Below are 14,597 nucleotides of genomic sequence, written 5' to 3'. Positions count from 1 at the left end.
ACGCACGTGTTTTTATATACCTATATTATATAGATGTCACACCTGTGACAGGTAAAAACATGCTTTTTTTGAAAAACAGCACCATCTGTTGGACGTAAAAGCAACACACGCTTTTACCAGACTGAGCCACAGCAACGCGTGGCCGGGTACAGCTAGTATATATACTATCCTTGATTTGCTGAAGAGTCCATGCCATTAAATTTACACTTTTGACAAGGACTAGATATGATATGTAATATTCAGTTAATGCTGGGGGAGAAAATAGCTTTCTACAGTTTAGGGGAGATACTGTAGTTATTGCATATTCTGGATTGTCTTTGTGCTTTATAGCTGGGATGGGGTGTGGAGATAGAGTCTTCATATCAGCAAGGATACGTAGATGGAGCATCAGCAGCTGTGACAGCTTGCTGCTTTTATCAGGATGATGATGTGACGGTTGCAATGCTATGCTGCATGCTGTGCCCCTTTTGTACGTGGATCTGATGTTACATAGAACATGCATACAGACTAGATTTGTATCCTAACACACCCAAATGATTTGGGAGGAAAATTGTAAAGAGAATTACTGAGGCTAAGCTTGATACAGGTATGAAATATTCTTTTTATTTTTCCTACCTTCCATTATGTCCATGATGAAAATAAAAAAGGAACCTTTTGTAATAAGAAATAATATTTTATAGTGACTGAATTTAGAACTGTCTAGACCAGGAGTGTCAAACTGCTGGCCCACGGGCTAGACTCGTCATCCAGAAGCTGCGCCCACCCCATTGCTGGCAATGGCAAAACAGTCTCAATACGTCTCGCGACGTCATGTGACGTTGCGAGTTTGACATGTCTGGTCTAGACCTTTTACTGGATATAAATGAAAGCAAGCAAGATTCGGATTAAAGCAGTTTTTCTCATAGTTGAACTTTTTCTAAGATTCTAGAAGAACTATGGCAATCTCAACTGAGACTGAATACAAAAGGAGCCCTAATACTTATTGGATGAAAATATCTTAATGGATTATATCAAGCATGAGCAGTTTGTTTTGGCCTAAGGATATGCATGTCTCTGAGTGGTATGCTGGGAACTATTCTGTTAAAAAATGCATGGAAGCTACACAAAAAGAACCTGAATTGTACTCTAATGCATTACATGTAGAAATATAATTGTGCCTTTACATTTTTTCCTTGTTCTGTCATATTACATATTACAATTACTCTTCTATAAATTGAAATCCAGTGTATGCATGTAATCTGTGTCTTTAAAACGGCCAGTTTAAATCCATTTCTATTATTTTAAATAATTGTCCTCTTCTGCCATATGAAAAAAATGAGTTTCCCATTTACCATGAATCCCATGTACATGTTCAAAATGTGCAGTTTAAATATATTTCTCTCATGCATTTAGTAAAATCTTTCTTTGCATTAAAAGCCAAAAAGCAGGGACAACTTTTGCTACGGCTTTGGGACCAAAGACACTGAATACACACACAGTCCTGAGTCTGTAGGTTCTGCACCCTTGTTGCATGTAGTATCATTGCACATGAGGGAGAGAAGAAAAAAGCGAAAGAGCGTACTGCAGTGTATGGTGCCATCCATTGACACCATCTCTATTTCCTTGAGGTCTCAAATAGATCTTATAAGTGTTCTTTAGAAATGATAGGCAGCTGCAGTTCGGCATCTCTATTTGGAAGCAGAGGCTAAATGAAAGAAACTTTAGAGTAGAGTATGCTTTGTAAATGGCTGTTTCTTCCGTTTAGTAATTTTGTGAGAAGGTAAGTCCTCTCTCAGCACCATTTTGTAAGATGCCCCTTGGCCCAACACTCCAAATCTGCTCCTCAGCTCAAAACAGGTGGGGATACCTGAAAAAAGATGCAGCTAATGCATACATTGTAATTGGGCAAAGGCATTTTTGAGCAGTTATCCACTAGACCAGGAGTCTTCAAACTTGGCCCTTTTATGACTTGTGGACTTCAACTCCCAGAATTCCTCAGCCAGGAACGCTGACTGAGGAATTCTGGGAGTTGAAGTCCACAAGTCATAAAAGGGCCAAGTTTGAAGACCCCTGCACTAGACTATTCAAAAACAGTGCTGATATATATCAGATATATCTGATACTTCCAAAAAATATAAAGCCATTTGGAGTAGGCAATTCTCTTAAGACTGGTCACTCTACTGGATAGAGCTATAGTTTATTCAGGCACTTTAACTCTCTCAAATTATTTCCACCACTTCTTTAGCAGAGAGTTCCTCAGTTGACTTCATATCCACTGACAGGGAGGAGGAGAGGGGGAGAGAGAGGGAGGGAGAGAGGGAGAGCGAGAGAGAGCTTTTTTCTGTTTTTAGCATAATCAGAATTTTCAAATTTTAATATCAGTTTCCTTTATCCTAAGGAAATCTGTATGGGCGTGGAGCAACTGATAACAAAGGACCTGTCTTAGCCTGGATAAATGCTGTGAGCACATTCAAAGCACTAAACATAGTAAGTAAAAATGCGGTCTTGTAGAAAAAGAAGTGTTTTAAATAATATCAAAAAAGAGCAATTGGAAAAGGCAGTTTAAATTATAGAAATATCAAGGAAGAGAGATTCAACACTCACCTAAGAAATTAAAGGCTTATCTGGTCTGGCATTCTTCATCACATAGGAGCCAGCCAAAGGCCTCATGAAATATCTGCGAAATAAATTCAATTGTTCTCTTGTGTGGTTCTTCCCAAGTAAATGGTATTTCATGGACTTATCCTTGGATTCTGAAAGGGTTTTATAGTTAGCCATTGGTAGTCCATAGTCTATCATTGTGTCTAGTTGCGATTAGCATTATTGAGATTTGAGATAGCCACTCCACTCCAAAAGATTCTGCATGGCTGTCAACATCCAACTTAAAAACATAAGGATAATAGCCCAGACAAAAACAGCTATAATAATTAAAAATATATGATATGAGGTTTTGTTACACGTTAACCTCAGGCTTGGGGACAGAGCCAGGTCTTAAGGAACATTTGGAAAGCGGAAACTCTAGGTCTGCGACAGAAGAAGACGTGCTTCCTTCGTCCCATAAGAGGACAGCATTTGAGAGACCTTGCAGCACATCTGATCTGCCTGAATACACTGGATGGGCAAAGACAGTTGGAGATAGGCAGTCCTTCAAATAACCAGGCCCTATGCCAGGGGTGTCAAACTGCCGGCCCACAGGTTGGACGCGTCATCTGGAAGCTGCGCCTACCCCATTGCCGGCAATGGCAAAACTGTCCCGATACGTTGCGCGACGTCACGCGACATCGCGAGTTTGACATGTCTGCCCTATGCCATGAAGGGCTTTTTAGATGACCAGCTTAAATTGCACTCAGAAGTCAAGTGTAGCCAATGCAGCTCGCCTAGCATGGGGTATAATGAAAAGTGTGTGTTACTTCTAAACCGGTGACCATCAACACATCTGGTGGCAGTGAATTTCATAGTTCAATTACACATTGGATAGAAGTGGATTTTTTTTTAAATTCACATCTTCTTAGATTCTGGAGAAGATATTTTTCAAAGAGGAACAGTATATAAGGAGAAAATAATAATGTAGTCTGGCCATCCAGTGTTGTATCAAATAGGAAAAGAAACACCAAAGAATAACCCGGAATGAGACGGTCAGTTTCTTATACAGTTAATCAAAAATAGGAGAGTGTATGTTGGGAGTCATTCTTTCAGTATATTGGCAAACTCAAGAAGTTCAGATTCCATTTAAAACAGATGTAGTGGTCTCGTTCATAAATAGTTGATAAGTCAACAAGTCCTAGAGACACAGGCAGTTGATACAGCATATGATTATGCTTATGACAGTAATATTCCAGGCTTCTGGTTTCCCTTTCTTTCCTTTGTGATTTCTCAGAGAGACTAGTCCACAGAGCACTTCCTTTTAGTCAATTATACTTTGATCTCTCCAGTTAAAACGAGTAGGAAATCTGCAGCCTTTAAGAACCTAATTTCTAGAGCTGTGTCAATCAGCCAAGATCTGATTTGCATGTACCCTTTGAATAATGAAATCAATTTGATCCCAAATGTTGGTTTGATCTTAAAATGTGTGTGTTTGTGTATGTGTGTGTGTGTGTGCATTTGAGAAAGGTTGGTTTCAATTTAGTTCAAAGGCACCTGATTTGTTGAGACAAATCATGTTTGTTTTTTTACACCAGAGAACAAAAAATGCTTTATCTCAATGCCACAAAGATCTTTATTGAGGCGAATCACTAAGCTCTTTGTTGAGGCTAATCCAAGCCACATTGCAATGAACTGAACATCAGCTTATACATTATAATTCTGTCTGACATTAAATGGAGAGTTCTCTTTTTAAAATGGTTGTTTAAAAGGGAATTATTTATTTTTAACCAGGATTTACCAGTAAACATCAAATTTCTTATTGAAGGCATGGAAGAAGCAGGATCCATTGGACTGGAGAAATTGGTTGGAAAAGAAAATGAAAGATTTTTTTCCAGTGTTGACTATATTGTGATTTCAGATAATACTTGGCTTGCCAAAACAAAACCAGCTCTTACATATGGAGCTAGGGGAAATGCCTGCTTCTCAGTGGAGGTAAAAAGACAAAACCAGAATTATTTGTGACTAAAATACTCTGATTGTATTCTAGGGGAGTTTCTTTGAAGCTGATAAGATGCAAATTTTACTGTCTCTATATAACTTTTCCCAATTTGATGCCCAATAGATAAATTGGATTACAACAAATGTAATTTCACTTTTTTGGTGGGAATTTTGTGATATGTATGGAGAGCAACAGATTATGGAAGGTTACTATAGAACAAGAATGGATATAATTTGTGTTGTGTTTAGAAAATTGTATTAAGCCCAGGAAATCTTAGGAGCAACCTGGGAAAGCTCTCAGAAAGTCTCAACCAAATTCAGAGTTGTAACTGAGGATACAATAGCAATAGCATTTAAACTTATATACCGCTCCATAGTACTTTTCACCACTCTTTAAGCCAGACATATCAAACACAAGGCCTGGGGGCCGGATGTGGCCCACGAAGTGGTTTCATGTGGCCAGCGAAGCCATCCTGGAAACAGTGAGGGAACGGCCCCCGCTACCTTAGCCCTGGCCCAGGTTGGCCGGGAGCCAATGTACAATTTTGTGGTGACCCTCTATGCTGAAATGCATTCAGTCTTAGCTCCACAAGGCCGCCTGGAAACAGCGAGGAACTAGCCCTTGCCGTGTCGGCCCCACCCCCTGAGTGCATGCTGGGGAGGTGTCACCCTTTGTGAGGAATGAAGAAATGCACCATCGCCTGGAAGTGGCCAGCAAATGGCTCTCGCCTACTTCACATATCCGGCTTGATGGGCTCTGCTTAGTCCCACCCCTTTCTGCCAGAGACCCTCAGATCTGTCCCACTCCTGCCCAGGCCCCCCAGGCACCCTTGACGCGAATGATGTAGAGCTGCCCACGCCCACCCAGTAGGCCAAACCCACTCCATCCATGCCCACCCAGTAGGCTGCACCCACCCTGGCCACACCCACCTGGCCCCCGAGGGCAACCGCAATGCTGATGCGGCCCTCAATGAAATTGAGTTTGATACCCCTGCTTTAAGCTGTTTATAACATCAGCATATTGCCCCCCAACAATCTGTATTTTACCGACCTCGGAAGGATTGAAGGCTGCGTCAACCTTGAGCTGGTCAGGATTGAACTCTTGGCAGTGAGCAGAGTTAGCTTGCCATACTGCATTCTAACCACTGCACCACCACAGTTCATGACAATGAGGGATGACATCCTTCAACTCTATGGAGAAAAGGAAGGATATAAAAGTAACTAATAAGTAACAAATGAATTACAATCCTAAAATCCACCAATCAGATTAGATGAAAAAGGATAGTTCAGCTGAGTGGAAGAACAGTAAAACCCAAAATCTTTAAGCATCTGCTAAGATCAGTTATTTATAAACGATGCCAAGATCAAGTTTAACAGTATTTCAAAGAAATGTTCACTCTTAGTTTTCTTTATTCTTTTTCTGCAACTCAGTTTAGCAGTAAGGTTTATTGCTTTTCAGCTGCAGTCGTTGTTAGGTAATTGAGAACCAGAAATCTATGCTGACTTACTGCGAAACCTGAGATTTACTAATAGATCTTTTTCTCACTGCTTCCATACAGAACATCTTCATTCTCTGCACCTTTTCTGTTCTTCTTCTTAACTAATGTAAGACTATTCCCACACATTTAATCATCAGCCCTGATCATAATCATATATTTGAATTTCTTTTACTGTTAAGGAAATATATGTGATTATTTATCATGCTTATTTCATGTGATTATTTATCATGCTTATTTCCTACACCCTGTGTAAAGAGATCAGAAGCTTATTGAGCTACCTCATTTTATTTTCAGAATCTTTTGAAATAGATTAAGTGTAAAAGAATAGTGAATAGCTCAAGATTGCTTTATAATACCTGACAGACATTTCAAACTGAGCTTCCTTCAATCAGAATCAGTGCTTTTTATACACCATTATATACTGGCTACAAAGTAATGGTGGGCAAATGGAATTCTTGGATTGACAGCTACCTGTATTCTTGGCTCATTACAATAGTAGCTTTTAACAGGAATTGTAGCTAGCATCCAATGTATAAACCAGGGCTATTTTCTCACTTTCTGTTCTCACATAAACTAGATATAAGGACTCTCCCATCCAGGATGGTTTTCCATTAGTTCTGTGAAAAACTGAAATCTATTCTAGTCTGATATATGTTTTGCTGAGGATCCTTAAGCAGGATTTCCAATTCCAAATATCTCTGGATGGATGGTCTCCTTGAGTCATGAGCTGTGATGGCACGGTGGTTAGAATGCAGTACTGCAAGCTACTTCTGCTGACTGCTGGATGCCTGCAGTTTGACGGTTAGATTCTCACCGGCTCAAGGTTGACTCAGCCTTCCATCCTTCCAAAGTCGGTAAAATGAGGATCCAGATTGTTGGGGGCAATATACTGACTCTGTAAACGGCTTAGAGAGGACTGTAAAGCACTGTGAAGCGGTATATAAGCTATTGTTATCACCTTTCACCAGGTGGATGATCTCCTTGTTAGTGTCTTAATCTCTAGGAATATACTTCAGAATAGTGTTTATTGTGGTTATTGATTAGTCCAGTAAACATACTGTAGATATATGCATGTTTGTTATTTGTATATTCCTTATTTATAGAAATAACCACCTTAAATAACAATTCTGATACAGCAAAGGCAACAGAAAGTTTGAATGTTGGAGGAATTTATGCCAACTAATAGACAAAAAACAAATCATTTTTTAAATAATCTTGGTGCAAGCCCACATAAAACATCAATATTATAAATTCAAAATTCATATAAATGCTGACCTTATCTATGTGATAGCTAACATGCTGTCTTTATTTAATTTAGGTAGAAGGTGGTGAAAAAGATCTTCATTCAGGAAGTGCGGGTGGCATCATCCATGAGCCCATGTCTGATTTGCTAGCTCTACTTGGTAAGAAAAGAAAATTATACATTGTCTATATGTAATTGTTAGCCAAGGTTTTTATTGATGGGAGTGTGTGTGGGGGGGTGTCTCCCATTTCATAACATCTTTAATACCATAAAAACCAGAAAAGGGTTTGAAAATGCTTAAATGTTTTCTTCTGATGATTTCACAGCATTACTGAGTAGCCTCCTGCAATCCTCCAGAACAGGAGTCTCCAGACTTGGCAACTTTAAGACTTGTGGATTTCAACACCCAGAATCCCTTAGCCAGCTTCATGCTGGCTGGGGAATTCTGGGTGTTGAAGTCCACAAGTCTTAAAGTTTCCTGCTTGAGCAGGGGATTGGACTAGATGACCTCCAAGGTCCCTTCCAACTTTATTATTATTATTAAGTTGCCAAGTTTGGAGTCCCCTGCTCCAGAAGATTGGGAAGCTCAGTTGTGACCAATACCCTCAACTCTGTCACAGGGTACTATAAACCCACAGATGACTGATGCTGCATGGAAAAATGCAGAAGTTGCAAAAGGCTTCCCACTAATGCCAAATGTTATTGTGATATTTAAGATCTTAACCGCAAGGCTAAAATATTGAAGTAGAATGCTAATCGGAACGTAACATGAGGCTAACTGATGTTATATTGGCTGGTATAATTTGTATAAAGATTAATCGATACAAAGGCTTAAATTACACAAAATGTAAATTGGTTTTGTTTAAATCAATTTGTAAGGCAGAAGTAAACCTACCAGAATATATTACTTCCTATTTCAAAATGGCCCTCCTTTATTTTCCACTTGCACCTATATTCCTTGGTTAGATGGTGTCATTAATGCAACAAGCATGAATTTGGGCAACTCTGGGAGACACTGGAGGACAGGGAGGTTTGGCATGCTATGGTCCATAGGTCTGTGAAGAATTGGACAAAACTTAGCAACTGAACAACAACAACCTATATTCCACACGTAGCATAATAATATCTAAATCATTGGTTTCTTCTCTCCCTTATCATATTAAAGTCAGGCAATATCTCAGTTTCATTGAACAGTAAATACATATGATAAAATAATGATTACAATTTATTTTGGTTCCATAGACAATCTCATAAATTCATCTGGATATATTCTGATCCCTGGAATATATGATGATGTGGCTCCATTTTCAGAAGAAGAGAAAAAGCAGTATGAGTTGATAGAATTTGATGTGGAAGAACATAAATCAAATCTTGGAGTGAAGGAATTCCTTTATGATACCAAGGTGCAGTAGTTTCAATGATGAGAAATGGTTACAAAACTCCTCATTCGCTGGGCAAGACCTATGGTAGATTCTGTCTTCTTTTTTTCACAAAAGCAGAGAAAGAGTATAGAGGCACAACTTTTGATTAGTTTTATTAGGAATTATCCTCTTGGAAGCACTGGGCAGGAAAGAAAATGAAGGCAGGCATAGGAGAATAAATAAAAGTAATAGAAAGACCCAATAATGTTGCCTTTAAGAAAAGTCTGAAGAAAAATCATTTAAAATATATGCTAAAAAGAAAGTAAGTACAAATAGAAAATGAAGCTCAAATTTGTGACTGTGCCCCTTCGTATTACTGTGTTTTATCGACATAATGCTGGTGTTTACCTGTTGAAGCTGTTTGAGTAATTGGTGTTCATTTTGTTTTTGAACTGAGTATTTAATACCTTGATAAAAATGTGGCAATGAATTATTATTAATAGTTTAGATAATTTAATCACAATAGATCTGTTTCTTCATTACCATTATCAGATGGTATTTACTATTTTCCATTCTCCTAGTTATTTGGGTAGACAAGGAAGACCAGGTCTAGTATCTAAATTCTAGTTCTCTAGTTTTATCCAATATCTGTCTGATTTCTTATTTCCAAGAATGATTTTATATTTTTCAGTATAAATAGGAAATAGAGATCTGCATATTTAGTGCTTTCTGTAATTTTGTAAATCAGCACAACAAAAGATAGTAAAAGTTTCAACCCTTCATGTTATAAAAAGCAATAAAAACAAGATTTGTTCTCAATACAATTATTTATATTTATCTGCTTTCCAAGATCTGGGTGGAAATAAGGGAAAACGTCAATTTTATTTCTCTTGTTAAATCAACCTAACAGGTAATTGTTTAGAAACAGCAACTTTAATAACTATCATAGACCATTTTCAGGTTGTAAAATTAAGTCATTTAAATGACTTAGACACCTAATTTTGGTGTGAGGAAGCAGAATCTCAACTATAACCCCACTATGGTCATAAAAAAACCCCTTCAAACCTAAGATTTACATTGGATGGCCTTGCTCCAATGGTAAGTGGAAGTACTGTTCATCCATTCATAGCTATCTTTGCATGACATTATGCCCCTTTGCAGATACCTAGCTTGCCCCTCTGCTCATCCCAGTCTCCTTTTAAAGGTGTTGACTCTGGTTTGAGCAAGATAGCCATTCTGCTCTAAATTTGCTGGACACCACTGTCTTGCAGCCTTCTTGTGAGGAACTACTGTCAGTTGTAGATGAGCTCAAGTCCTTTGCTTGCCTGGAGAGGAACTATAAACTGCCTGTCTACTTGATGGCTCTTCCATTCCACTGCTATTGTTGGTTCTGTTTTTATCTTCACTTTATTTCTCCCCTGGGAACTGACCATTCCTATTCTCCAAAGATCAAAGGAGGGACAAGGGAAGCACATTCAGACATGCAGTATTCTATTCCTATAACTTTATAATAAACAGCATTAACGTCAGTTATTTTGCTTTCCTAGTCTAGTCTATGTTAGATGGTTAATCTATGCTTAATATTGTCAACTATTTATGATTGGCTGTTAACCTTGGTTTTGGTCATGTGTAAGCAGTCACTGCAAAAGTAGTGGAATTGGAGTAATATTTAAAAGTATCCTGAAAGCGATATCATTGCTCACTAGCTTTACTGAATACACTCTCACTAAAGTTTTCTATTTGGCTTTGTTCATTCTCTTTTTAAGGAGAAAATACTCTCACATATGTGGCGCCTGCCATCTCTCTCTATTCATGGGATAGAGGGAGCTTTTTATGAACCAGGTATCAAAACGGTTATACCATCAAAAGTCATAGGAAAGTTTTCAATCCGGCAAGTCCCTCATATGGATCTGTCTAAAGTGGAACATCAGGTAATATTTTCTTGAAACCTCATAACTTTCAACATATCTTAGATTATTATTTATTGATCTTCAGCAAAATTCTGACAGTTTTGGTACTAAGCTTCTTTTTCATAATGAAATATGAAAATTGAGCAGCTAAGCAAAACATTGAATTATGTGCAAAGATCTTGATATCAGGGCTCTGTCATCCTATCGATTATTCCATTCTCTTGTTATAGTATAAGCTCTAAACAGTTTGGTGATAATAGGCCAAGAAGACTGATCAAAAGCTGACTTCCTAGATCAAATAGGAGAAATTCAACTGCATGCCTGGTTGTTTCTGGTTCCTTGCCTACTAAGCATTGCTGGGTTATTATGCTTTCTTGAGCCAGAATTAGGGGAGAAACCAACCAATCCACCAGCTGGATCTGTTTTCTTTCAAGAAAGGCTTTTTTAATTGACTTGCCAGTTTTTAATAGCTTGTGAGGGCCCAGTCTATGGATAACAAGAAAGACGTGAAGAGATTTGGTGTAACTGCAAATTTCACATCCCAATATTGTTTGATCACCAAGGGACACATCTCTTGCCAAAATCACAGCTCTCTCGCTCTCTCTCAGATTGTTCAGTTGTGGTCAGTGGAGGGAACTAAACTGCTTGCAGACCAGATTCTGGCTGCAAAGAATCGTGACACTGTCACAGACTAAAGACTGAGAAGAGGCTCTAACTTGAAGAAAATTAAAGAACAGCAGAGAACTCAGAAGGAAATTGAAGATGAGGCATAGAGGGCTACTGTGGCCATCTGTGCATGGTGGTGATAATCCATCTCTTTTTATGTCCTTTAATTGGATAGTTGTGACTATCATCTTGATTGGGTTGATATCCCTTCTCCTCCTCCCACCGATCTGCTAATTTAGCTAATTCATTCAGTTAGAGGTTTCCTGTTTTGAGCGACACACAATATAAGTAACATTTTTAAAGATCATAATTTATTTCTATTTTAGGTGAAAAAACATTTAGAAGATGTATTCTCTAATCGAAGAAGTCCAAATAAACTGACGGTATCTATGCTAATGGGTGCAGTGCCCTGGATCGCCAATATCAATGATCCTCAGTATACGGCTGCTAAAAAGGCAATCAGGAAAGGTTTGTACTGTTTCAGACATTGCAGTTTGTTTGGCATGTGGCTTTTCACTGTCTTTATAAGGACCAGCAGCAAAGGCTCATCATTTATATTATACTTGTGCATTTAAAGTTTTAGAGAACTGGAAATAGAAGAAGCTACGGTTCAGTTACACAATACTTTTGTTCTATAAGGACGTTTCAAATACCACATCTGTATGTTGCATCATAAGCACTTTTGAAGGGATTTCAAAAGAAATTATGATAGAGGTCAGGCAGGACAGCTTTTTCTCATGTCTTTTCAAACTTAAGCACAGCAGGGAATTGGAATTGCTCAATTAGTTTCTATGCAATGACTCATACTTAAGCATCTTCGGATGTCTATCAACACATACTTTACCAGTAATTATATCTTGCTTTATTTTTAAGTTTTGTCACCACAAAAAAAGTTACATCATGTGTATATTTTCTCCTTCCCTATATTTTAGTTTTTAACCAGGATCCAGATATGATCCGGGATGGATCAACAATTCCAATTGCCAGGGTGTTCCAGAATATAACAAGGAAGAGTGTGATGATGCTTCCAATTGGTGCAATGGATGATGGGGAACATTCCCAGAAAGAGAAAATAAGCAGGTTCAAAATTTAAATTAATTTCATATGTTAGCATAAGATAATATAAATCATAATCTCCATTTACTCATTTATATTTCGATCAGTGGTGTGGATGATTATCGAAAGGGATCATTATTTCTCTGTCCTCCATTTTTGCGTGCATTAGTAACTGTCTCATTTCATAGAGTTTACAGAGGTCTCTGGTTACATAAACTTGGTTCATATTTTGTGTTAAACTAATATTTGTTTTTTAAGTATGATTTGTTGGATGAATGATTCTAATGTCTTTGAGACATAATATTAAGCCAAAAGCTATTATTTACTAAACAAAATATATCAAACTCAGCATACAGCCCAGCTGTTTAGAACTTCAAAGCAACCAAGCACGTTTAACTTTTAGATTGCTTGACAATTGTTTTTCTTTCCTTCTTTTCCTGATCAGATTTAACTATATCAGTGGAACGAAGATGTTTGCCTCCTTTTTACTGGAGATTTCAAAACTTCAGGCTTCCAACTGGAAACAGTAATGATGATCCATAAAACTACAGCCTTATTATTTTCATTTATGTCTTATGTAGGGTTGCAGTTCCAAATGCACATGGTGATGCTGTATGAACTCTTCCAGAAATATATTTTCAGACTTACAAATTCTTATAATATGTAGCTAAGTATTTCTTTCTCATTTGTTTTTTGCCCCTTAAATGTATGTATTTCAGTAAGAGAAAGGCTGGATTCACACATTATACTATTTGTTGAATGAGCCGGTGGATGAGTTCATATAAACCCAGGAATGGGCATCCTGCAAGCTCTATATGGTGCCTTGTATTGTATTTGTGTAATCCGTAAGTATCCACCAAATTTGTGGCAAGATGGTTGAAAAATCAGCATTTTTTAAAAATTAAAAATGACAAATAATGTTGGGAATGGAATCACAATGATTCTAGCAAATGAAACAGCTAGTTTGGTGACCATGTTGTGCCCAAGTCTTCTGCTGTTCAATTCTCTATTTGTAAAAATAACTAAAATGTGTATAATACAATGACAAGCCATTTTAAGAATTTTGGAGTAGCTTTGAAAAGTAATTACAACATTGAATTTGTTTTAAAAAAGAGAAACTAAAGAGTCTCACACCTCTTTATCTTTAATAAGCCAAGTTGAATGTTACAAAATGGTATGCAAAAATCTGAGCTAATTGAGAATTCTGTTATGCAAGAGCGCTGATCTGATCTTTTTCTGGATTTCAATTTTTAACTTTTTTAGCGTATAAAATCATTTTGTACTTTGGCAATACACATACAAGCATTTTTCTTTCTCCTATTTTTATTTTGTTGCCTGCTAAAAAGGTATACTATTTTTTTGAAAAAAAACCTGATATTATACACATTTTAGTTATTTTTACAAAACTTACATGTTTCTAAAAAACAAATGGATGCTATAATCTAAAAAAAAGGGCCAATCAACAGTGACAATATAATTTGTATTTTTATTTTAAAAGACCTATGCAAATTCCGATAGTCTGCTAGAGATTAAAAACTGATCTCATCATTTGGACCAAAGCGATCCAGGTACCACTGAGATAGTTATGTTTAAAATAATTTCTCATTTTCCTGGGATGGTTATTATATTTTGGGGTTTTAATTTACAATAATTATGGGAAAGTAAGTGACTGAAAAATAGGCAGTGGTTTGCAATTCCCAAGTTCTTGAGATAAAAAGCTGGGATTAATATATTCAGTTTATTATTATATATTATATATTCATCTAAATCAAAAGAAAATATATTTTGATATTTACTGTCAAAACAGGAACCGTCTATTGCTAATTTATGTTTAATTTTAAAAAACATTTTTGTAAAGTATTTACAAAATTAAAGATGAAAGTAATTTTAATTATTTTTTTAGCAGTTATTCAGTACATTTGTTTTATGATATAATGCTGTCTCTTTCCTTCAGTTCTTCATCAGTTCTTTTATGCGGTAGCTTCTTTTTGAATAGTCCTCAAACACTATCCATCAGATATATATGAACAGAAATACATCTAGGTACATCAGCTTATGTAAATTTGTTCTGCAGTATTTGCAAGAGTTCTTTGGCACTTTTATATTTGTTCTTCGGGATTTTAGTAGTTAGAATATTAACTGTTTGTTGACTGATACAAAATGAATACGCTGTATTTGGGGTTTTCATTTTGAACACGGAATGCCGGAAACTAATGAAAAGTTAGAGGCAGTCCTTGACTTATGCCCTTTTGTTCAATGAGAGTTTGGAAATATGACGACCTTGGAAATGGTACTTTATGGC

General features: G+C 37.1%; 1 protein-coding gene across 1 annotated transcript in view; it reads left to right on the top strand.

Annotated features, from left to right (window-relative positions):
* The window catches only part of CNDP1 (carnosine dipeptidase 1), a 31,004-nt gene extending 18,141 nt beyond the window's left edge, over window positions 1–12,863 (top strand). Inside the window, exons 6-13 of the mRNA XM_029284990.1 lie at window positions 2,378–2,466; window positions 4,354–4,554; window positions 7,378–7,462; window positions 8,545–8,705; window positions 10,430–10,594; window positions 11,566–11,707; window positions 12,172–12,319; window positions 12,741–12,863. Of these exons, the coding sequence (XP_029140823.1) occupies window positions 2,378–2,466; window positions 4,354–4,554; window positions 7,378–7,462; window positions 8,545–8,705; window positions 10,430–10,594; window positions 11,566–11,707; window positions 12,172–12,319; window positions 12,741–12,825 (1,076 nt within the window). The 3' untranslated portion in view covers window positions 12,826–12,863. The remainder of the gene's footprint in view (window positions 1–2,377; window positions 2,467–4,353; window positions 4,555–7,377; window positions 7,463–8,544; window positions 8,706–10,429; window positions 10,595–11,565; window positions 11,708–12,171; window positions 12,320–12,740) is intronic.
* The last annotated feature ends 1,734 nt before the right edge of the window (window positions 12,864–14,597 follow it).

The sequence above is a fragment of the Protobothrops mucrosquamatus genome, unplaced genomic scaffold (assembly GCF_001527695.2).
Source record: "Protobothrops mucrosquamatus isolate PMUCROS unplaced genomic scaffold, P.Mucros_1.0 scaffold1166, whole genome shotgun sequence".
Taxonomy (NCBI): domain Eukaryota; kingdom Metazoa; phylum Chordata; class Lepidosauria; order Squamata; family Viperidae; genus Protobothrops; species Protobothrops mucrosquamatus.
The sequence above is the reverse complement of the archived record's forward strand: the minus strand, read 5'-3'. Positions and strand labels throughout refer to the sequence as shown.